Source organism: Hylobates moloch, unplaced genomic scaffold (assembly GCF_009828535.3).
Source record: "Hylobates moloch isolate HMO894 unplaced genomic scaffold, HMol_V3 SCAFFOLD_4, whole genome shotgun sequence".
In the NCBI taxonomy this organism is placed as follows: Eukaryota; Metazoa; Chordata; class Mammalia; order Primates; family Hylobatidae; genus Hylobates; species Hylobates moloch.
Genome location: NW_026652279.1, coordinates 91868313 through 91894087, shown reverse-complemented (window position 1 = coordinate 91894087; position 25775 = coordinate 91868313). Strand labels below are relative to the sequence as shown.

Below are 25775 nucleotides of genomic sequence, written 5' to 3'. Positions count from 1 at the left end.
ATAGCTCTTTGTAAATACCTGAAAGGTCATCTGGTGGAAGAATTGCCTCATTCTGCTCTAGGGAGGCAGAGCTTGCCCACAAAGACCCTGCCCAGAGGTGTGGTGAATTTTCTGGCCCTAGAACCAGGGGAAGCCATGTAGAAGACTATTAAGCATCAGGTAGGTTATAAGCCTACATCTTTACATTCCTTTCAAACTAGTACTTAACTGATTGATTTTTTTTCAAGATAAAATATCGCTTACCTCTAAGGCCATCATTGTTAACTTTTTATAATAATAGATTTGAGGCATATGAAAGTTACATGTCTCACTCTGGGAAAATGCACCTCAACTAGGGGTTTGTACCATTGGTTGACCTAGTTGCACATTTTATTTAATCACACACAGTCTTGTATTATGTATGAGTTTGAACTTTTATGATCATGTTATATGTTCTGTGGAAACATTTATCTTAGTAGAGGGCCTTGGATTGAAATTTAGATCCGGAAAGAAATTCGTGTTTGTGTTTACTTTGCTGCTGTCTTATGGCAGGATGAGGGAGCTGGGGTGGGGGATGCGTGAAGCCACATAAGGAGGAGGGAAGCTGACAGGAAACGTGACTTCCTGTACATAATTTTGCCTGATAAAATTGAAGAAAGTTTTAAAATTTGCTTTTCCTGTCTTATGTGAACTTCCACGTGTTGTTTTCCGGTTTTGTTTTTCTATTCTTTTTCTTACAATAGTGTCCGTTTTCCTTTTGTTCTTCTGTGTGGTGTATGAGTCCATTCATGGGCAGCTTTTCTTCTTTACTGCTTCTGCTTTCTATCTGTGTCACAGCTCTGCCACTCATGAGCTGTGTGACCTTGGGAATGTTACCTTCTCTGTGCTTTCATTTCCTTACCAGGACGTGGGGAAAAAAAAAAAAAAAAGCAAGGGGATGTGAAGACCTGTCTCTGGAGGCCTGCTATAAATATTAAGTGTCCTAACTTAAATTAAAATTGAATATTAAAGACTTATAATTGTGTAATTTTAATTTAAAATTAAATTTTAGGCCAGGTGCTGTGGCTCATTCCTGTAATCCTGGCACTTTGGGAGGCCAAGGTGGGGGGATCACTTGAGGCCAGGAGTTTGAGACCAGTCTGGTCAATGTATCCAGACCCTATCTCTACAAAAAATTAAAAAATTAGGCAGGTGTGATGGTGTGCACCTGTAGTCCCAGCTACTTGGGAGGCTGACCCATGAGGATCTCTTGAGCCCAGGAGTTCATGGTTGTAGTGAGCTATGAACGTGCTACTGCACTCCAGCCTCAGCAACAGAATGAGATACTGTCTCAATTTTTTAAACAAATTTGTATAACTGCTGAGAAGATACTGGGCCCCTAGGAGGTTCCAGCTTTCTTTCTGTCCCTTACCAGTGAGTACCAGTTATTGTTTACTGACAAAGATAAAGAACATTTATGATGTAGTTCCTTAAAAATTAAAATACAACTCTTTCTAGCATGACATTGGTTTTATATTTCTTTGTCACTTTCTTGCAATCATGTTATGTGTTGCGGACTTTGGTGCTTTGTTTTTGTTTGTCTCTGCTGAGCGAAGTTTCTTTCTTTCTCCCAGCTTCAACAATTCAAATCGAAGAGGGCTCTTGGCTGCATATTTATACTTCTGCCCACAGAAAATTAGAGGCAGTTCCCTTCTGTGGATGGCCTGTATTTATGAACTTTCTTGCCCTTCTTGACTTTCCAAGATACCCATTTCCCATCCCAGAGAGCACAGCATTCTTTTAAACTGCAATTTCATTGATTTGCCTACATGCTTTTTGTATTTGTGCTTAGAGAACATGTGTATCTTCAAGGGAAACACTTTTAAAATTGAATAAACAAAGAAACAAGGGTTTGTTGAGAATCCCCTCTGTGTCAAGAAACGAAGACTGGGATCAGGGTATCAGCAACTTGGTTGATGGCTATATTGGGGTCAGTCTGCACCAGGGGGTGCGACTGGCTTACTGGAGATAAGGCTGGGAGGAGAGTCATACATGTCATGGAAAGAAGAGAAGAGCAGTGTGGTAGGGAAATGCAAGCGCACATGCACATGTATGACTCTGTGTATTTTCCCATGATGATACAAACATGGGGAAAGAAATGGAAAGATCTAGATGTTAATATGTCTTGGGGTATGGGATAGAAGAGGGAAATTTTAAAAAACTCCTGGCCTCAAGTGATCCTCCCACCTCAGGCTCCCAAAGCATTGGGATTACAGGTGTGAGCTACTGTGCCCAGCCCTCATATTCTTTTTAATATGTGAAACAACATATTAACAGTGATGAAGGGAAAACAAGTGGGTGGCCACGTTGCCATGTAACCTGTTTCAGGAGAAACATAACAGTAGCCTCACTTGTGGTGTGCACGTGTGCTTGCACATTCTTGATGAATGAAGAGGAAAGTGTGGAAAGCTGCGAGTTTCCATTGGGGGAACTGGTGATGGGGCAGAACCTTGTTACTGTTAAAATCCCCTATTTCCTAATGCCTAATAAAATGTATTCATAATAGTGGATGAAACAGTGTCAACCTTGAATGGAATGGTTTAGTGGTGATCTGTGAATCTACTTTAACAGAAAAGCATATTCTGTGTAGATTTTAAACTCCTTCAGGGCAGAAATAACACTGATCTTCCTCATCATTCATTTGGTCATTTATTCATTCATTCATACTACAAATACATACTAAGTGCCTAATATGTATGCCAGGTATTAGACACTATTATTTTCAGTGTCTAGCAAATCTGAAAGTCTTTTTTTTTAATTCTTCAAAGTGAAAATACAGGATATTACAAATTCATCATTATAGGATGACCTAGTGAGTCAGGAAGGCTTCCTGGAGGAAGTGGTAGTCATATTGCATATTGAAGGATGCAAAGGACTTGTAAGATGAGGTTGGGGGAGGGTTCTGCGTTCCATGCAGATGGAAGAGTATGTGCAAAGGCCCTGAGGCAGGGAGTAATGAACATGGTACTGTGAGGAATGAGGCCAATGTGGCCGCAGCCTGCAGAGCAGAGGGTGAGGTGGGGGTGAGGCCAGAAAGGTGTTTAGGGCCTGATCATGCAGGCCTAGAAGGCCAGAGTAAAGCATTTCCCCCAGATTTTTATTTTGGAAAATTTCAAACCTATAGAAAAGTTGCAGATGTAATAGAATTATTACCTAGATTTTCAAATGGTTAACTTTTGCCAGTTTCTCTCTTTTACTCTTTCTCCTTCTCATATGCACACACACATACATACACATGTTTTTCTTGGTCGAATCATTTGAGAATAAGTTAGAGAAATCATGACATACTACCCCTGAATTCTAAAGCATGTATATTTCAAGAACAAAAATAATCTCTGGCATAATTATAGCACGATTACACACCCAAGAAAATTAATTATAAAATACCTGTACCTTATATACAGTCCATATTTAAATCTCTAATTGTTCTAATAATGTCCTTTGCTAACATATTTTGAAAGTCCAGGCTCCACTGACATTTTTTGGGACCAGTTAGACCAGTTATTGTGTAATACGTACCTCAATTTAAATTTGCCAGATTATTTTCTCATGCTTAAATTCTGGTTGAACATTAACTACTGCATAGGTCATGTGTGGCCCTGAGAACTAACTAATATCAGGAGTCCGTAATGTCAGTTTCGTTACTAGTGATGCTAAATTTGATCATGTGGTTAATATGTCTACCAGATCTCTCCATTGTAAAGATAAAATTTTCTTTTTGTAAGAAATAAAGTAGCCTGGGGGAAGATACTTTAAGCGTCTATAAATATCTTGTTCCCCAACAATCTTTTACCCAGTGTCTGTACCTTTGGCATCCCTTGTGCAAGATAATTACTAATGTAGCGATTGCAAAATAGTGATTTTTCAAATTCTGTATTTTTTTTCTACATTCGTTGATACTCTTCTGTAAAGAAGAGCCTTTACTTCTCCCCCACCTTTATAAATCAGTATCAGTATAGACTTGTGGATGTTTAAAATTTAGATTTAAGATTTCACATGCATTTATAATCCATTTATGACATTAAACATTTTGATGTTTAATTTTTGTCCGTATATCGCCAGCAGGAGCCCTGATCAGAAAGGTTTTTGAGAAAACTATTGAGTGAATGAAATAATAGTATAGAAATGACAAATAAATCTGTGTTTACCACCTTTTTCCTCCTGAGAAGTTGTATTTGTCAATCTAACGTGAATGTATTTTTATTTCTCTCTAGGTCTCATGGACTGATTGGCTCTCATTCAGCAGGAACCTAACAGATAAGTCTTCCTGTTGTATATCAAGACAATGCTTGGTTTTCAAGCTGTTCTGAGAATGATTAAAGCAGTGTCGCAAGGTGACATTGTCAGGGGAGAACAAGCAGCTTGAGAATTTCCTGTTAATCTGATTGCAGCTTGAAGGCAGCCCATTTCCATTAAGTAGGACTGCATGGCAAGCAACCCCACCAAAGGGCTGACAATGAGCGTCCCAGTGGCTCCTAAGAAATCATGTTACACTCAGCTGCGGGACAACAGAAATGCAGCAAGAAATAATAATGAGAGCATCCTAAGTCTGGGAGATACAAATGCCAATCAAATCATGTTGGAGGTCAGCTCCTCTCATGATGAGTCCAAGACATGTGACCTGGAAGATGAAATTGGAAATACAAATTCAAGTGAGCCAGAAAACCGTACCCATTTCCATAAGGAATTTCACCAACTTCAGGGCTTTGGGAAAGGCTCTCAGGCTGGCTCTGCCAGCCTGAAAGATTTTAGACTTTCTTCAACCATTCAGAGGGAACTCAATGAAGAGCACACAGTGGAGAGAGGCACAGATAGCCTGCAGACCCCGCGGAGTATTCAGGGACCAAGTCTGTCGAGTTGGAGGAATGTGATGGGTGAGGCCAGTCTAGACGTTTTGGCTAAAAGGGATGCTGAAATTCCCCGGCATGTTCCCAAGGATAAATTGGCAAAGACCCTCGACAATGAGGAACTGAGGAGGCATTCTTTGGAAAGAGCAAGCAGCTCTGTAGCTGCAGTTGGGAGCCTGACTCCGCAGCATCCACAGCCTGTACCCCTCGCCTCCGGGGAAGCACGTGGTCAGGTTCCTGGGGGTGGGGAGGGGCCACAGAAGACACTGCCAGACCACGCTGTCTGGGCAGCTTTCCCTGCAACTGACAGTACCTCAGAGGGAAAGAGTGTGCGTCATCCTAAACCATCTACCTCAGAAACCAAGCAGAGCACCCCCTCAGAGACCCAGACAGTGGGGGCACATGTACTGCAGGTGTGCAGCGAGCACACATCACGTTCCACCCATCCAGAGCCTGCCCTGAATTTGACTTTGGCATCGAAGGAAAGCCCGAGTAAGCCAGAAGCACAATTAGGTCAGGGAAAGGGAGAGGCCAAGCTGGAGCTAAAATCTGTTCCGCCCAGGAGGGTTGAGCAGGAGGGAAACGCAGCCCAGGAAGGGTATCTGGGATGCCACAAGGAAGAGAATCTGTCAGCCTCGGAGGGAAGGGATCCATGTGGGGAAGCACACACGGAAGCCACCGATGCACTTGGCCGTCTGCCGAACAGTGGCCTCCACCACCTTGGGGTGGGAAGAGGCAACTGTGAGGAGAAGAGAGGAGTCAACCCAGGGGAGCAGAATTCTCTCCACACCACCCCCAAACAGGGCTCTGCTTCCTTAGGAGGGGCTGATAATCAGCCCACTGGCAAAGTTTCACCATGTGCAGGTGGGAAGTTGGGTGAAAGGACATCCAGCAGCTTTTCACCAGGTGATGGTCACGTGGCTTTTATTCCTCATAATCTGACTGACAGCAAGCCCTCGGATGTCACTGAGGAGGAAAGGCGGTTGGGCAGTGGAACCAAGGACAGTGTTACGGTTTTGGCATTCAATCCTTCTGTTGGAGAGAGCAAGACAGAGGTGCCTGAGCCCCTGGACCCTCAAAGTGGCAGCTCAGAAGCATGTGAAAGCAAAGAGATCACCACATCTGTTGCTGAAAACAGGAACCTTCTAGAGAATGCAGATAAGACTGAAAGCACCTCAGCAAGAGCAGATTCAATTGTCAATATTCCAGCACCCCTCCACCCAGAGACAACTGTGAACCTGACCCACCAGCCTACAACACCCAGTAGCAGTTTTCAGGATGTTAGCGTGTTCGGTATGGACGTGGGGTCCCCCTTGGTGGTCCCACCCACTACTGATAGTGCACGCTTGTTGAACATGTCCCCCAAAGTGCCTGACAAGAACACCTGCCCCAGTGGGATCCCCAAGCCTGTCTTCACACATTCCAAGGACACACCTTCCTCGCAGGAGGGAATGGAGAACCATCAGGTTGAAAAAACAGAGGAGAGGACAGAAACCAAGCCCATCATTATGCCCAAGCCCAAGCATGTGAGGCCCAAGATCATCACCTACATCAGGAGGAATCCCCAGGCCCTGGGCCAGGTGGACGCCTCACTGGTTCCAGTAGGGCTTCCATATGCCCCATCCACATGTACCATGCCTCTTCCCCACGACGAGAAGGCAGCAGGTGGTGACCTGAAGCCATCTGCCAACCTCTATGAGAAATTCAAGCCAGACCTGCAGAAGCCAAGGGTCTTCAGTTCCGGATTGATGGTGTCTGGAATCAAGCCCCCAGGACATCCTTTCAGTCAAATGAGTGAAAAGTTTTTGCAGGAGGTAAGAGAATGTCATTATGATATGATCTATAAGTTGACTGTCTCAAAATCTGTGACATATTTTCAATGAGTTATGAAAGTAAAATGTCCTCTTTAAGTGAATTGCAGATTTTCATGGATACACTTGTGAAGAAATGGAGTTTTTGACTAGAGGACGTTGTCTAGAGAAATGACCATTTTTAACTAGAAGAGTCTGATTATCTTAATAAGATATACCCAGTATTTAAGGAGACCCATTTAAATTCCACTTGCTATAGTTCATATGAAATTAGATGAGTATGCATTAAATAGGCTTCCATGTTTAAATAAGTGAATATAATATAATATAAGCTAGGTTAAAGGAAGAAAGAATGCAAAATTACTGCGTTCTTCAAATAGATCAGACTCATTCCTCAATGGGGAGTATTTTCTACCTGAGAGTATCTCTTATTTGTTTGCGTGAAGAACAGCAAATGAGCAGAAAACAGTGTTAGGCATGGACTCTTTCTTTAAAATAAAAATAATAATTACAACTAACATTTAATTGAAGGCCAGCTCTGTACTGGGCCCATATAATACAGCATTTGATCTTTGTTAATCTTCACTTATCCTTGCAGTAATTCCCTGAGGGTTGGTATTGCAGTTTTTTGTTTATGTTTTTTTTTTTTCTTTGTTTTTGAGACGAAGTCTCGCTCTGTCGCCCAGGCTGGAGTGCAGTGGCATGATCTCGGCTCACTGGAAACTCCACCTTCTGGGTTCACGCCATTCTTCTGCCTCAGCCTCCCTAGTACCTGGGACTACAGGTGCCCGCCACGACGCCCGGCTACTTTTTAGTATTTTTAGTAGAGACGGGATTTCACCGTGGTCTTGATCTCCTGACCTCGTGATCTGCCCACCTCGGCCTCCCAAAGTGCTGGGATTTCAGGCGTGAGCCATCGCACCCAGCTGGTATTGCAGTTTTTATCACCGTATAGATACAGAAACAGACAGAGAGCTTTAAGTTACCCACCACGAAGGAAGGAGAGCGCTGAGAGTCTCACTCGGGCCTGTGCAGTTTCAGACTGCACTGTGCTGTCCTTTTTAGTACCTGGGAGCTATGGTAAGTCATCCTTCGAGACCTCAGAACTAAGGTTTGTCTCCTGAAGGTATCTCTTCATGACACCTGGGTGGTCAGTTAAAAGTAAGGCAGGAGCCGAGGACGGCGGCTCACGCCTGTAATCCCAGCACTTTGGGAAGCCGAGGTGGACAGATCACGAGGTCAGGAGATTGAGACCATCCTGGCCAACATGGTGAAACCCCATCTCTACTAAAAATACTAAAATTAGCTGGGTGTGGTGGCGCGTGCCAGTAGTCCCAGGAACTTGGGAGGCTGAGGCAGGAGAATTGCTTGAACCCGGGATGTGGAGGTTGCAGTGAGCTGAGACCACGCCACTGCACTTCAGCCTGGCAACAGAGTGAGACTCAGTCTCAAAAAAAAAAAAAAAAATGCAGGATGAGATTGTCCTGTCTCTAACACCCTCCAGGGCTGCCCAGGTTGCTTGGAACACAAGCTGGAGCCTGTAGGATGGCTCTGCCTTTAGGATGGGATGTGCTCACTGGGGCTCCGTCAGCTACTTGTCCTCCTCTCCTTCCACTCTCCCTTTCTCACTCTGCTGCTTCAGGACCTTTGCACCTCCCTCTGCTTGGAATGTTCTCCCAGTTATCCAGATGGCTCTCTCCCTCACTTCCTTTAGGTCTGTGCTCCAATGTTATCTCCTTGGGAAGGCCACCCATCTTCCCTCTGAATCCCTTTTCTCTGATTTATTTCTTCCTAGCACCTACCTCCACCTGCCATAAACACTTTTTTAGTTTTCCTGAATTGACTATAATGTAAACTCCGTGAGGGAAGGGATCGTTTTCAATATTTTGTTCCCCGTTGTGTTCCCAGAATTTAGAATGGTGCTCGTTATAAGTATGTGCTCAAAAAATGTTGAATGATAACTGAATCATGAACTCTGTATGTGTTGGAACCAAACAGAAGTGTACCAAGGGTTTCTAGAGATAGGATGATTGAGTCCAAATTTGGACTCTAGCTTGGTTAGATATATTGGTATATTTAAAGAATGTATCAATCACAGCAGAAGTTGTCACATCTAGCACAAAGACAAAGTTGAATCCATTCTCAGCAGCAGACATCGTCCTAGGCAATCACTGACTAGATGCCCTAACAGGCCGACCAGCTGTGCTGCCTTGCAGTAGGTCCTTAGCAACCAAATCACACAGGTTGCTCCCTGTGTTCTGACTTTGGGCCTGCCACCAGGCCTCTGATTGTAACTGACTTCCTACCTCACATCTCTAGAGAGGATTCTGGCTGGAGAATTCAGGGGTCCAGTCAGCTTGGCAGGGGTTTGTCTTGCTGTGTGGGGCTGCATGGCATCTTGTTTATAAGTGGCTTCTTACTCTGCCCTGCAATGAGAACATATTCTGGCTAGAGGACACTTGAGTCTGGCTTTAGGCAGTGGTCTCCGATTAAAAGTGAGCAAATTGCACTTCTGGTTTTATACATCAGTCTCTGAGTTTGGTTACAGTGAGTCATTCTCAAATTTCTAAACATTCATCCACCTGGGCCTCTGAGGCTCAGGGTCAGGCTCTGAAGCTGTGCTCTTCTATAAGGCAGGGAATCACTGCAGAGGTTCCATGAAGAGACCTGTCAGTCCATTTGTGTTGCTATGAAATAATACCTGAGGCTGGGTAAATTATAAGGAAAAGAGGTTTAGTTGGCTCATGGTTCTGCAGGCTGGAGAGGAAGCATGGCACCAGCATCTGCCTACGGTGAGGCCTCAGGCTGCTTCCACTCATGGGGGAAGGAGAAGGGGAACCATGTGTGCATTGATCACGTGGCGAGAGATGAGCAAGAGGGGAGTGGGGGAGGTGCCAGGCCTCTCTTTAAGGACCAGCTCTCATGGGAACTAATAGAGCAAGAACTTGCTCATTACCAAAAGGAGGGCACCAAGCCATTCATGAGGCATCTGCCCCCATGGCCCACACACCTCCCCCTAGACCTCACCTCCAGCATTGGAGATCACATTTCAACGTAAGAGTTGGCAGAAACAAGCAAACCATATCCAAACCATAGCCAGAGCCTAGATTTTTCTCTATAAAAACAAACTCATGAGGGAAATTGATTTGGATATGTAGGCCCAAAACCCGCATTGTCTGTAATTCTTCCTTTGTGCCCTTCTATATTTTCCTGTATATTTCTTTTCTGTGTTGTTTCTGCTTCCTCCAAGAATAGTTTATATATTACATGCATAGTTTTCCCCAAACTATTTCTCTACTACATTATCTAGGCACCTCGTCAAGACTCAAGGAAATGGGATTGTATGGACATTGTGTGGCTTTGGCGGTTCTGAGGGGTTCAGAGAGACCCCACTGTTGTGGAGAGAACATCATGGCCTCGCACCTCGAGCATCCCACAGTCTTCTTCAAAGAATTTATTTGTTTTTGTGCCTCGACTTTACAAGTTCATTTGAAATGTCAGTTTCCCTCCCTGTGTCTGGGGACCGTTTTCTGCCATCATCAGAGCATCTGAGAGACCCAGGCCTCTTCTCAGGCTGCAGGAGGATACCAAGGTGTTGTGCTGGGCTCATTTCTATGGTAACCTTCTTTACTCAAAAGTGGGGAACAGGCTGGTCCTTGGCCACCTGCTACAGCTATGACATGATGTAACCCAGTGAGTCCCCCTCTTGTGTTTGAGCTCAGTGCAGGGAGATAAAAAAGCAGACTTCTGCCAGTGTGCTCCAAGCTCATCATGGGGTGGCTGCAGTCTGGTCTCTAGGAAAAGAACACATTTTTGATAATGTATTGCAATAGAAGTATTTTTCAGTTATAGAAGCCAGTTTTTTTATATAAATAAAATGAGAACCTCTTAAAAATAAAAACCCAAACCAGCTTCAGACTCTTCCATCATTATTGACAGATCCCTGCTGATTACATAGCATGGGTAGAAGTGGAAAAATCAAGAGTAAGCACTCTTCTGAGAGAGGAACTCTTTTCCCAGTTGGCAGGAACAGCACAGCCATTTAAAACTTCCAGAAGTGGCTTCCAAGATCATCTGGGATCTAGTCATGTCCAGGCATTAAATATGTTTACCTAAACAGGTGCCCTCTGCCACTGGCTCTCCTGAGGTCTCAGGGACACTCCCTCCCTCCAACAACTTGGGAGCCCTTTTTATTTTTGGTAAAGGGAGGTGGGAAGAAAGGGGCAGAGCTGAGAGGATGGAGTGAGGCGATGTGCGTGCAGTGTACAGAAGTATGATCCAGGGCTGCTCTCCTTCCTCACTGTCTGCTGCCACTCATCTCTGAGGGGCACTGCATCGATTGGGGTTCCCCAGACAAGTAGAACTAATAGGGGTGTGTGTGTGTGTGTGTGTGTGTGTGGTGTGTGTGTTCACGGGTCTATATACACCTATACTTATGTCTCTCTCTTTCAATATATATTATGTGTACATTTTAATATATATATATAGAGAGAGACATGGATATAGATGTATATATAGAGAGGTTACATCACATAATCTATATATAGAGATTGATTGATTGATCGATTTTAAGAAATTGGCTCATGATTGTAGAGGATGGCAAGTCAAAAATCTGCAAGGCAGGACAGCAGCCTGGAGACGTAGGGTAGAGTTGGTGCTGCAGCTTGGGTCTGAAGGTGATCTACTGGCAGAATCCCCTTTTCTTTAGGAGGAGTCAGTCTGTTTCTATTAAAGCCTGCAACTGATTAGATGAGACTCACCTACATGCTGAAGGGTCTGCTGCTTTATTCAAGGTCTACTGATTTAAATGTTAATCTAATATAAGAAATACTTTCATGGCAGCATCTAGAATGCTTGACCAAATATCTGGGTATTGCGACCCAGCCAAGTTGACACATAAAATTAACCATCCCAGACACCGTTCCCACCACTATCCCAGTGGCTTGTTAACAAGGCCTTCACCTGTACCCTCTGTCTCCAGGGCACACTATCCCATTGAGAACAGTGCAGGGCAAATAGGAAGAGGGACAGCCTGGTAAGAATGTATTTGTTCGTATGCCTTGACTTAACGAGTTTGTTTGCAATCATAGGGTTCTTTTGTTTGCTTTCAAAGTGAGTTCTCTAAAAACTCTCCATTGAGATGGAGGGAGGGAAACAGCAACATTTGGGGTTGTTCTCTATGTGTTTATGACTGTGCAGCATCACCTGCTGTATTCTGTCAGTAAAGATGAAGGAAAAGAGTATGAAGCTTTTTGTAGATTCCCTTGTTTAATTAAAAATGCACAGACTAGACATCAAAGGCGCAGTTTTCCCACTTTTAAAGAATTTGCGATCTTACCAGAAACAAATTACCCAACAAAATGTTTGGCATTGAAGTTACTGAAATCCTTAAGATCATTGTTGAGTGAGAGTGTGGTGAATTTTAATCCCTAAAAAGAACTCAGTTTCAAGGCACTGAGTAACTACTAAGATCAGCATATTGCAATCCTAAAACCTGACAGATGTAGTTTGGAAATGATATTAATTTCTTCATAAGAGCACCTGCTCAAAGCAATGCGCAATGGGACCCAAAATTTAGAAACTAAAATTAAAAAAGTATATATATGAGAAAAACCAGAGATTGATAGTGAGAATAAGTAGAGAATGGTAAAAAATTTATCAGAGTGCAGATGTAGAATGTTCTTTCATAGGAATATAATTTGCTGTAGCCAAGGACAATCTATCTACTATAACAATCATGCATATTTTACAGTGTGATTATGATAAAACTTTAAAGGCCTAGTCTTTTGTTTCTACAATGTCAATTTGAAGGAGGACTTTGTATCTATTTCAACATTAAATGAGTATCAATTTAAGGGTTTATCTCTTCAACAGCTTGTATCAAAGCTTTTATAGCCCCTATTAAAGAATACTGTTAAATGCTTACGATTCCTGAGATATAAGTTTGACACATAAAATGTGCTGTGATTTAGAATAGAGTTAATTAACAGATGTATCTTTTCATGCATAGCCTTCAGCACTATTTTTTATTGTGACCTGAAGGAATAGATTATTTAGTTCTCTCTCTTTTTTTCCTGTTTAATATTAATAAAACACTGATAATATGAACAGACTTAGTGAGTACAGAATTGCATATATAAAAGGTACTGCCCACAGGTTGTATTCTAGGCCAAACTGCTAGCTACAGGAGAAAGTGACAGTAACGTTATGTTATTATTAAACTTAGGAAAAAATGGAAACATGATTCTTCAATAAATATTTATTGACTTTACCTATGTGCTAGACATTGATTTTGGTGCTGTGAAGTCAGTGGTTGATGAGATTGTGCCCTAGAACTTCTATTCTGGTGAAACTTGCTCAAACCTTCCTGGGAGCATCGCCTCACTAGGGCAGACCACCAGAGGAGGTAACTCAGGCTCAGGTTTTTAACTAGGTAAACACATAGTACAGGTCTGAAAATACATTTTCCATTAACTTCCCTGTTTTTCTGGAAAATGTTTCCTTCTTTATTAACAATGCAATTTTTGCTTCCTAAGTAGCCCCGTAAAGATCTAATATAAATGGACACAGTTTATCTAGTCAGTCTGACTAGGTTATCATACAAATTACAGCTTTTTTCCCACAGGTATAATAAAACTTTCATAATTTTATGAACATTTGCTAAATGCTTTCTTTGCTTTATTGACATTTATAGTTTGGCTACTCACTCAGATTCCAGTGATTTAGGTAACAATGGAATTAAAAAAATCTTATCCAGTGAGTTCTTTTTAACCCCAGTGAACTATAGATTCATAGAGTAGTAGAACTGGAAGAGACCTGAGAGATCATCCAGTGTGTTGTCAATCAGGAGACGAAGACACTGTGGCCCAGGGAAGGTAGGGGACTTGTGATCAAGCAGCTAAGTGGTACCAGAGTGGTCATTGGTTCAGCCTCGGTCTCGTGGTCCTGTATAGAACTCACACTATGATGTGAAGGTCTCTGATTGAGTTTTTGTTCATTTATCATAGGTGACAGACCACCCTGGAAAAGAAGAGTTTTGTTCTCCTCCCTATGCTCATTATGAAGTCCCTCCAACTTTCTATCGGTCAGCCATGCTCCTTAAGCCCCAGCTAGGATTGGGTGCAATGTCCCGTTTACCATCTGCAAAGAGCAGGATTCTGATTGCAAGTCAGAGGTCTTCAGCGAGCGCCATCCACCCACCAGGACCCATAACAACAGCCACCAGTCTCTACAGTTCCGATCCTTCAGGTAACCGATCCAACAGTTTCTGCCTTTTCCTGCTGTACGTTTAGATAGTCATCATGTAAGATGGTGATAATTGTCTAAAATATGAATGCCTTTCATCCTTTAAGGAGAGCCTTTTTCTATTCTTCCATCTGTCTGTAGGTGCAGACATTTGTGAAACTCATCTGTGTGCAACTGTCATCCTTCATGTCACCTTTAAACTGATGGCCCTTGTTACTGCCATCCAGCTTTTCATAGTTTCTTTCTTCTCTAATACGCCCTATAAAACAAGGCTCAGAAGTTGTTTTCTGTCAAGGGCCAAAGAGCAAACATTTTGGAGTATATAGGTCCTAAGGGGTTAATGTCATAACTGTTTAGGGCCTTTGTCCATTTGGTGATGAGACAGAGAGAAGGTAGAGCCAAAGAAGTTCCTGACTCATTAGGCATGGGCTGCAAGAGAGAAAGCCATGGAGAAGAACTCTGGGTTTCTGGCCTGAGCAACTGGAAGAATGGAGTTGCCACATAGAGAAGTGCGTTTAGAAAGGCAGATAAGAGTCAAGCAAGGACGTGAGAAGGTTGAAATGTCTTTGGTCATCCGGCAGGATACAGCATGGGATTTGTGGGACTGGAGTTTAAGAGGACAGGACCTGGCTAGAGATATAAAAGCATTATCTGTAGGCAGAGAGATGATATTCAAAGCTGTGATGCTGTCCTTCACCAAGCTGCCATTGCTGTCCCCCACCACTGCACTTTCATCAGGATGTTATAAATTTGATGTGAACTTGAATTATGCACCTTTGAAATAGTATGATGTGACAAATGTTCACAGTTTTACTTTATGCACAAAATGTGGAAAAACTTCAAAGTTATAAAAATAATCTTAGTTGAGTTTGTTTTGCAACAGTCAAGGTTTTAAGACTATACTACTGCATAAAAATACCACTGTGATAGAGACAGGCAGATCAAATTCTTTTGAGGCTGGCTCATTCATATTTACACATTTTTGTAATAAGGGTGTCACTTCTTCAAAGCTCAGTTCGGTCCTGGAAGTACACATATGAGGGGCTGCCTCCATCCTACTCCTTCAGGACTCAAACGCTTTTCCTTGTGTTTGTGGGTGTCTTAATTTAGAGAACAATGTATGTTCCCATGGTTGATCATTGGACACCCAGCAAAACTAGTAACACTGATGGGTATCACTCCTACAGGGCATGGAAGATGTCACATGCTGCCTTAGCGCTGTTGGGGGGATCACCTGCCAGAGGCTCTGGGAGAATGAGAGGTTCTTAATTTGGAGACTGGGGAGCTTTAGAGGGCAAGGACTCAGCTCCTTTGGCCCCTGAGCTCTTGAGCCAGGCCAGTAGCTCTTGGCTTGGCCTGGTCACTTGGCTGATTGCAGGCAGCAGCCCCTTTCCCTTGTCAGAGAGCTTTGCTAGAATCCCTGGTGCCTCCATCTTCAACTTTGGCAATATGCCTCACTAATTCTCTTCTTTTCTTCCTGCTGAAACCTTTCCATTTTTCTTCGTGTTGTCCTCAGAGATATTCCCTTGCTCCTCAATCCCTGTTTTCTTTTTATTTCACAAGAGACTTAGATGGTTCACTGAACACAGAGTAAAAGCCATTATCCACCAAACACTATTGATAGTTTCCTTTAACTTGAGATCTAGGAGGCTTAACTTTCAGACTGTCCCAGGAAATGAAGAGAAATACCTGGAATAAAAAATAACTTCTGGAATAACAAAGAAAAAGAAAAACCAGTCTTGGCGTGTTGGCTCACGACTGTAATCCCAGCACTTTGGGAGGCTGAGGTGGATGGATCGCTGGAGGCCAGGAGTTTGAGACCAGCCTGGCAACATGGGGAAACCCCATCTCTACTAAAAATACAAAAATTAGCTGGACTTGGTGGTGTGTGCCTGTAATCCCAGCTACTCTGGAGGCTGAGGCACGAGAATCGCTTGAACCCAAGAGGCAGAGGCTACAGTGAGCCGAGATCACACCACTGCACTCCAGCCTGGGCCACAGAGTGAGACTGTCTCAGAAAAAAAAAAAAGAAAAGAAAAACCCAACAGCTAAGATTCCACATGGAGGCACTGTGAGTACCTTCCCAAGGCCACTCTCAGTTTGTTCCTCCATTACAAAAAGTCCTCTGACGGAAGGGAGTGAGGTTCACTTAAGACTCAAATTCAGAAAGCTGTGGTGAAGAAGAAACACTTGCACTTTTTGATAATTATGTATTGTACATTTACCATGTTTTAGCCCAAATCTCAAAGGTAAACAAGGACAGATTTGTTTACATTAAAACTAACCTCCTTACAATTATGCAGTCAATTTTAGAGTAAGTGTGATGTGGTGCTGAGAAGAATGTATAGTCTGTCAGATTGGGGTGGAGAGTTCTGTAGATGTCTATTAAGTCGGCTTGGTCCAGAGCTGAGTTCAAGTCCTGAATATCCCTGTTAATTTTGTCTCGTTGATCTGTCTAATATTGACAGTCAGGTGTTAAAGTGTCCCACTATTATTGTGTGGGAGTCTAAGTCTCTCTGTAGGTCTCCAAGAACTTGCTTTATGAATCTGAGTGCTCCTGTATTGGGTGCATATATATTTAGGATAGTTAGCTCTTCTTGTTGCATTGATCCCTTTACCATTATGTAATGCCCTTTTTTATCTTTTTTGATCTTTGTTGGTTTAAAGTCTGTTTTATTAGACACTAGGATTGCAACCCTTGTTTTTTTTTTGCTTTCCATTTGCTTAGTAAATATTCCTCCACCTCTTTATTTTGAGCCTATGTGTGTCTTTACATGTGAGATGGGTCTCCTGAATACAGCACACTGATGGGTCTTGATTCTTTATCCAGTTTGCCAGTCTGTGTCTTTTAAGTGGGGCGTTTACCCCATTTACATTTAAGGTTAATATTGTTATGTGTGAATTTGATCCTGTAATTATGATGCTGGCTGGTTATTTTGCCTGTTAGTTGATGCAGTTTCTTCATGGTGTTGATGGTAATTACAATTTGGTATGTTTTTGAAGTGACTGGTACCAATTTTTCCTTTCCATATTTAGTGCTTCCTTCAGGAGCTCTTGTAAGGCAGGCCTGGTGGTGACACAATCTCTCAGCATTTGCTTGTCTGTCAAGGATTTTATTTCTCCTTTGCTTATGAAGTTTAGTTTGGCTGGATATGAAATTCTGGGTTGAAAATTCTTTTCTTTAAGAATCTTGAATATTGTTCCCCACTCTCTTGTGGCTTGTAGGGTTTCTGCAGAGAGATCCACTGTTAGGCTGATGGACTTCCCTTTGTGGGTAACCCGACCTTTCTCTCTGGCTGCCCTTAACATTTTTTCCTTCATTTCAACCTTGGTGAATCACGTGTCTTGAGGTTGCTCTTCTTGAGGAGTATCTTTGTGATGTTCTCTGTATTTCCTGAAATTGAATATTGGCCTATCTTGCTAGGTTGAGAAAGTTCTCCTGGATAATATCCTGAAGTGTGTTTCCAACTTGGTTCCATTCTCCCTGTCACTTTCAGGTACACCAATCAAATGTAGGTTTGGTCTTTTCACATGGTCCCATATTTTTTGGAGGCTTTGTTCATTCCTTTTCATTCTTTTTTCTCTAATCTTGTCTTCATGCTTTATTTCATTGAGTTGATCTTCAGTCTCTGATATCCTTTCTTCTACTTGATCGATTCAGCTATTGATACTTGTGTATGCTTCATGAAGTTTTCATGCTGTGTTTTCAGCTCCATCAGTTCATTTATGTTCTTCTCTAAACTGATTATTCTAGTTAGCAATTCATCTAACCATTTTTCAAGGTTCTTAGCTTCCTTGCATTGAGTTAGAACATGCTCCTTTAGCTCAGAAGAGTTTGTTGTTACCCACGTTTTGAAGCCTACTTCTGTCAATTCGTCAAATTCATTCTCCATCCAGTTTTGCTCCCTTGCTGGCAAGGAGTTATGATCCTTTGGAGGACAAGAGGCGTTCTGGTGTTGGAATTTTCAGCCTTTTTGTGCCGGTTTTCCCTCATCTTCATGGATTTATCTACCTTTGTTATTTGATGTTGGTGATCTTCAGATGGGGCATCTTTTTTGTTGATGTTGATGTTACTGCTTTTGCATGGGCATCCTTTTTGTTGATGTTGATATTATTGCATTCTGTTTGTTAGTTTTCCTTTTATCAGTCAGGCTCCTTCTCTGCAGGTCTGCTGGAGTTTGCTGGAGGTCCACTCCAGACCCTGTTTGCCTGGGCATCACCAGTGGAGGCTGCAGAACAGCAAAGATTGCTGCTTGCTCCTTCTTCTGGAAGCTTCGTCCCAGAGGGTCACCCTCCAGATGCCAGCCGGAGGAGCTCTCCTGTATGAGGTGTCTGTCTGCCCCTGCTGGGAGGTGTCTCCCAGTCAGGAGGCATGGAGTTCAGGGACCCGCTTGAGGAGGCAGTCTGACCCTCCTCCTCAGCAGAGTTCCAGTGCTGTGCTGGGAGATCTACTGCTCTCTTCAGAGCCGACAGGCAGGAACATTTAAGTCTGCTGAAGCTGCGCCCACAGCCGCCCCTTCCCCCAGGTGCTCTATCCCAGGGAGATGGGAGTTTTATCTATAAGCCCCTTACTGGGGCTGCTGCCTTTCTTTCAGAGATGCCCTGCCCAGACGGGAGGAATCTAGAGAGGCAGTCTGGTTACAGCCACTTTGGGGTGCTGCGGTGGGCTCCGCCCAGCTTGAACTTTCCAGTGGCTTTGTTTACACTGTGAGGGGAAAACCACCTACTCAAGCCTCAGGAATTGCCCCTCCCTCACCAAGCTCAACCACCAGGCTGCGGTCCGGCCAGGGGTGCCCGGCCTTCCAAAGCCACCGCTTCATGTAGGCCAGGTGAGCCTCGGAAAAGCCCGGCCGGGTGATGCTCAGAAGTGGTGGGCTGCTGGGAAAATGCCTCCGGGCCTCGGAGACCATCTCTCTCTGGATGCCCGCCGCGTAGTCCCAGCTAGGAGGAGCCTTGGGGAGGGGCCGGGTGTGGACTTAGCGCTTCCCATTGACATAGAGGACTTTGTAGCGGTCCTCGACCTGGAGCAGAGGATGGGCCTGGACCACATAAGCTGGTGCTTCTGGGCTCGGGGTAGCACCCTGGCCCGGGGCCAGCCCAGGAGCCAGCTCAGGTGGCTGCCCATGACAACAGTGCAGTGGTTGGGACTTTCCCTTAGAAATTCGGCTGCCAGAAGTTTCCAAAGTCTGCGGCTGGGGCCAAGTGTGCAGAGCTTGGTGACCATTGGAATCAGGACACCAGAAAGCGCGCAAAGCATCGCGCGCCGGGCACCCTCTGGCCATAGGGTCCCGTGAGGGTGGGGCTGGTGCCTCATGGAATCAGCGACCTCACAGGGCGCAGCTGCAGCAGGGGAGGGCAGCACCCAGACCATCTGGGGGACTGGGGAAGCTCAAGCTTCTGTCCTTCCCACTAATTGTCCCAGTCACTTGGCTCTGGGCAGAGGGGCCTACCAGCTGCCTCTAAGTTTGTGCCTGACCTTTAAAGGTGGAAGATAGAATTTCTGCCAGGTCCTGAAAACTGCAGATGCCTGTTGACAAAAGGGTGCTCTCTTTGATCAGTGTGAAAATGAACACGATATACTTGGATACTCTTTCAAGGAAAAACAAATCATTTACTCATATCAGTAAAGGTGATATGTGTTTCATTCTTCTAGGATGGATGTTAATGTCACTTTTTGCAATTTTGCTCTTAAGAAAATGGAGTCATCAGGTTTTGTTTTAGCACAGGCAATGTTGACTTTATGTGGATTTCCCATTATTTCCAGCCTTCCTACATCCATGAATAGATTGTCTGTCACTGAACACTAATGTCATTTCTCTCATTTAACTTTTATTTATTTTAAAAATATTATTTCAGTAGTTTTTCTGGGAAAGGTGATGTTTGGTTATATGTATAAGTTCTTTAGTGGTGATTTCTGAGGTTTTGGTGCACCCTTTACCCAAGCAGTGTACACTGCACCCAGTGTGTAGTCTTTCGTCCCTCACTCACCTCCCACCCATTCCCCAAAGTCCCCAAAGTCCATTGTATCATTCTTATGCCTTTGCATCCTCATAGCTTAGCTCCCACTTATGAGTGAGAACATACGATGTTTACTTTTCCATTCCTGAGTTACTTCACTTAGAATAATGGTCTCCAAATTCATCCAGGTTGCTGCGAATGCCATTATTTCATTCCTTTTTAAGGCTCATTAGTATTCCATAGTACATTTGTATCACATTTTCTTTCTTCACTTGTTAATTGATGGGCATTTGGGCTGATTCCAGATTTCTGCAATTGTGAATTCTGCTGTTATGAACATGTATGTGCAAGTATCGTTTTCATATAATGACTTCTTTTCCTCTGGGTAGATATCCAGTAGTAGGATTGCTGGACCAAATGGTAGTTCTGCTTTTAGTTCTTTAAGGAGTCTCCACACTGTTTTCCATAGCGGTTTGTACTAGTTTACATTCCCACCAGCAGTATACAAATATTCCCTTTTCACCACATCCACACCAACATCTATTATTTTTTGATTTTTTGATTATGGTCATTCTTGCAGGAGTAAGGTGGTATGGCATTGTGGTTTTGATTTGCATCTTCCTGATAATTAGTGATGATGAGCATTTTTTCATATGTTTGTTGGCTATTTATATATTTGAGAATTGAGAATTGTTTATTCATGTCTTTAGCCCACTTTTTGATGGGATTATTTGTTTTATTCTTGCTGATTTGTTTGAGTTCCTCGTATATTCTGGATATTATTCCTTTGTCAGATGCATAGTTTGTGAAGATTTTCTCCCACTCTGTGGGTTGTCTGTTTACTCTGCTGATTATTGCTTTTACTGTGCAGAAGCTTTTTAGTTGAATTAAGTCCCAGCTATTAATCTCTGTTTTTATTGCATTTGCTTTTGGGTTTGTGGTCATAAAATCCTTGCCTAAGATAATACCTAGAAGGGTTTTTCCAATGTTATCTTCTAGAATTTTTGTGGTTTCAAGTCTTAGATGTAAGTCTTTGATCCATCTTGAGTTAATTTTTGTATAAGGTGAGAGATGAGGATCCAGTTTCATTCTTCTTGCCAATGATCTGAGCACCATTTGTTGAATAGCGTGTGCTTTCTCCAGTTTATGTTTTTGTTTGTGTTATTGAAGATCAGTTGATTGTAGGTATTTGGCTTTATTTCTGGGTTCTGTATTCTGTTCCATTGGTCTATGAGCCTATTTTCACACCAGCACCCTGCTGTTTTGGTGACTTTAGCCTTATAGTATCGTTTGAAGTCAGGTAATATGATGCCTCCAGATTTGTTCTTTTTGCTTAGTCTTACTTTGGCTATGTGGATTCTTTATTGATTCTATATGAATTTTAGAATTGTTCTAGTTCTGTGAAGAATGATGGTGGTATTTTGATGGAAATTGCCTTGAATTTGTAGATTGCTTTTGGCAGTGTGGTCATTTTTACAATATTGATTCTACCCATCCATGAGCATGGCATGTGTTTCCATTTGTTTGTGTCATCTGTGATTTTTTTCGGCAGTGTTTTGTGGTTTTCCTGGTAGAGGTCTTTCACCTCTTTGGTTAGGTGTAATATACTCCTAAGTGTTTTTTTGTGTTTATTTATTTGTTTGTTTCGCAGCTGTTGTGAAAGGAGTTGAGTTCTTGATTTGATTCTCAGCTTGGTTGCTGTTGGGGTATAGCAGTGCCACTGATTTGTGTACATTGATTTTGTATCCTGAAACATTGCTGAATTCATTTTTCAGTTCTAGGAGCTTTTAGGATGAAGCTTTAGGGTTTTCTAGGTACACCATTATATCGTTGGTGAACAGCGACAGTTTCACTTCCTCTTTACTGATTTGGATGCTTTTTATTTCTTTCTCTTGTCTGATTGCTCTGGTTTGGACTTCCAGTACTATATTGAATAGAAGTGGTGAAACTGGGCATCCTTGACTTGTTCCAGTTCTCAGCGGGAATGCTTTCAGCTTTTCCCCATTCAGTATAATGTTGGCTGTCGGGTTGTCATAGATGGCTTTTATTACCTTAAAGTATGTCCTTTCTTTTTTTTTTTTTTTTTTATTATACTTCAGGGTTTTAGGGTACATGTGCACAATGTGCAGGTTTGTTACATATGTATCCTTGTGCCATGTTGATTTCCTGCACCCATTAACTCGTCATTTAGCATTAGATGTATCTCCTAATGCTGTCCCTCCCCACTCCCCCCACCCCACAACAGTCCCCGGAGTGTGATGTTCCCCTTCCTGTGTCCATGAGTTCTCATTGTTCAATTCCCTATGCTGATTTTGCTGAGGGTTTTAATCATAAAGGGTTGGTAGATTTTGTCAAATGCTTTTTCTGCCTCCATTGAGATGATAATGTTATTTTTGTTTTTCATTATGTTTATGTCGTATATCACATTTATTAACTTGCTTATGTGAAGCCACCCCTGCATCCCTACTATGAAACCCACTTGATCATAGTGGATTACCTTTTTTATTTGCTGTTGGATTCCATTAGCTAGTATTTTGTTGAGGATTTTTGCATCTATGTTCATCAGGGAGATTGGTCTGTAATCTTCCTTTTTTGTGATGTTCTTTCCTGGTTTCAGTATTAGGGTGATACTGGCTTCATAGAGTGATTTTGGGAGAATTCCCTCTTTCTCTATTTTTTGATATACTGTCAATAGGATTGGTACCAATTCTTTGAATTTCTCATAGAATTCAACTGTGAACTTGTCTGATAATGGACTTTTTCTTGTTGGCATGTTTTTTACTACCATTTCAGTCTTGCTGCTTATTACTGGTCTGTTCAGAATTTAATTTCTTCCTGGTTTAATCTAGGAATGTTGTATATTTCCCGGAATTTATTTATCTTCTCTAGGTTTTCTACTATGTGCATGTAAAGGTATTCATAGTAGCCTGGAATGATCTTTTGTATTTCTGTGGTAGCAGTTATAATATTCCCTGTTTGTTTCTAATCGAGTTTATTTGGATCTTCCCTCTTTTTTCTTTGTTAATCCTGCTAATGGTCTATCAATTTTGTCTATCTTTTCAAATTCCTAGCTTTTGTTTCATTTATCTTTTGTATTATTTTTGTCTTACAGTTGTATTTAGTTCAGCTCTGATCTTTGTTATTTCTTTTCTTCTGCTGGGTTTGGGTTTGGTTTGTTCTTGTTTCTCTAGTTTCTTGAGGTGTGACCTTAGATTGTCTGTTTGTCCTCTTTCCAACTTTTTGTTGCAGGCACTGCTTTTGCTGTATCCCAAAGCTTTTCATAGGTTGTGTCACTATTATCATTCAGTTCAAATAATTTTTAAATTTCCATATTGATTTCATTATTGATGCAACAATCATTCAGGAGCAGGTTATTTAATTTCCATGTATTTGCATGCTTTTGAGGGTTCCTTTTTGAATTGATTTCCAATTTTGTTCCACTGTCATTTGAGAGAGTAGTTGATATAATTTCAGTTATCTGAAATTTATTGAGATTTCTTTTGTGGCCTGTCATATGCTCTATCTTGAAGAATGTTCCATGTGCTGATGAATGTACATTCTGCAGTCATTGGGTAGAATGTTCTGTAAATATCTGTTAAGTCCATTTGTTCTAGGGTATAGTTTAAGTCCATTGTTACTTTATTGACTTTCTGTCTTGATGACCTGTCTAGTGTTGTCAGTGGGATACTGAAGTCTATGTCATTTTTTTAGGTTTAGTAGTAATTGTTTTATAAATACGGGAGCTCCATTGTTAGGTATATATATATATATATATATATATATGTATATATATATATATATATATATATATATTTAGGATTGTGATATTTTCCTGTTGGACTAGTCCTTTTATCATTATATAATCTTCCTCTTTGTCTTTTTTTAACTGCTTTTGCTTTAAAGTCTGTTTTGTCTGATATAACAATAGCTGCTCCTGCTCATTTTTGGTGTCCATTTGCATGGAATATCTTTTTCCACCCCTCTACCTTAAGTTTATGTGAGTCCTTATGTATTGTTAGGTGAGTCTCTTGAAGAGAGCAGATACTTGGTTGGTGAATTCTTATCCATTCTTCCATTCTGTATCTTTTAAGTGGAACATTTAGGCCATTCACATTCAATGTCAATATTGAGATGTGAGGTACTATTCTATTCATCATGCTGGTTGTTGCCTGAATACCTTGTTTGTTTGTTTTTTTCATTATGTTACTGTTTTATAGGTCCTGTGAGATTTATACTTTTAAGTGGGTTCTATTTTGATGTATTTTGAGGATTTGTTTCAATATTTACAACTCTTTTTTGCAGATCTTGTAGTACTGGCTTGGTAGTGGCAAATTGTATCAACATTTGTTTGTCTGAAAAAGATTGTATCTTTCTTTCATTTATGAAGCTTAGTTTCATTGGATACAAAACTCTTGGATGACAGTTGTTTTGTTTAAGGAGACTAAAGGTAGGACCCTAATCTCTTCTGGCTTGTAGGGTTTCTGCTGAGAAATCTGCTGTTAATCTGATAGGTATTCCTTTATAAGTTACTTGATACTTTTTCCTCACAGCTTTAAGATTCTTTCCTTGTCTTCACTTTACATAACCTGAGGACTAGGTGCCTAGACAATGATCTTTTTGTGATAAATTTCCTGGGTGTTCTTTGTGCTTCTTGTATTTGGCTATCTAGATCTCTAGCAAGGCCAGGGAAGTTTTCCTTGCTTTTTCCCTCTAATATGTTTCCCAAACTTTCAGATTTCTTTTCTTTCTCAGGAACACCAATTATTCTTAAGTTTGATCATTTGACATTATCCCAAATTCTTGGAGGCTTTGTTCATTTTTTAAAATTCTTTTTTGTCTTTGATGGATTGGGTTAATTCAAAAGCCTTGTCTTGGAACTCTGAAGTTCTTTCTTCTGCTTGTTCGATTCTGTTGTTGACACTTTCCAGTGTATTTTGTATTTCTGTAAGTGTGTCCTTTGTTTTCAGAAGGCGTGATTGTTTTTTATTTATTTATGCTATCTATCTATTTCTCTGGAGATTTTTCTGTCCATGTCCTATAACTGTTTTTTTGGACAGAGTCTCGTGCTGTCGCCCAGGCTGGAGTGCAGTGGCACCATCTCGGCTCACTGCACCGCCTCCCGGGTCCAAGTAATTCTCCTGCCTCGGTCTTTGAAATAGCTGAGATTACAGGTGCCTGCCACCTCGCCTGGCTAATTTTTTAATTTTTAGTAGAGATGGGGTTTTACCAGGTTGGCCAGAGTGGTCTTGAATTCCTAACCTCAGATTTTCCACACGTCTCAGCCTCCTAAAGTGATGGGATTACAGATGTGAGCCACTCTGCCCAGCCTGTTTTTAATTTTTTAAAGTTGTTTTTCACATTTCTCTGGTGTCTCTGAGGGTAGCTTAATACTCAAACTTATGAATTATTTTTCAAAGACAATTTAGAGATTCTTGGTTTGGCTCCATTTCTAGTGAGGTAGTGTGATCTTTCGGGGGTGTTAAAGAATCTTGCTTTGTCATATTACCAGAATTGTTTTTCTGGTTCCTTATCATTTGGGTAGCTTACGTCAGAGGGAAGATCTAGGGCTCAAGGGCTATTGTTCAGATTCTTTTGTCCCATGGGGTGCTCCCTTGATGTGGTGTTCTCCTCCCTTCCCCTAGGGATTGGGGCTTCCTGAGAGCTGAACTGTAGTGATTGTTATAGTTTTTCTGGGTCTAGACACACAGCTAAGCTATTAGGCTCCAGATTGATACTGGAGAGTGTCTGCGAGTCCTATGATGTGATCTGTTTTCAGGTCTCTAAGCTGTGGGTGAAAGAGTCGGACCGACTCAAAGAGTCGGACCCGATCGGGCTCAAACCAAAGACACGCTGGTCGCGGTCAAGAGATTTTATTGGAGGCACCAAGGCCACACCA

At 42.0% G+C, this 25775-nt stretch overlaps 1 protein-coding gene across 6 annotated transcripts in view; it reads left to right on the top strand.

The window, feature by feature from the left end:
- The window catches only part of MTUS2 (microtubule associated scaffold protein 2), a 701667-nt gene that overhangs the window by 216800 nt on the left and 459092 nt on the right, over nt 1-25775 (top strand). For all 6 annotated transcript variants that reach the window (XR_009213198.1, XM_032150562.2, XM_032150559.2 and 3 more), the window contains 2 exons: nt 4233-6679; nt 13684-13924. Coding sequence is in view for 5 of the 6 variants with exons in the window: in XM_032150562.2 (XP_032006453.1) it covers nt 4445-6679; nt 13684-13924 (2476 nt within the window). In the remaining variant the exon portion in view is untranslated. The remainder of the gene's footprint in view (nt 1-4232; nt 6680-13683; nt 13925-25775) is intronic.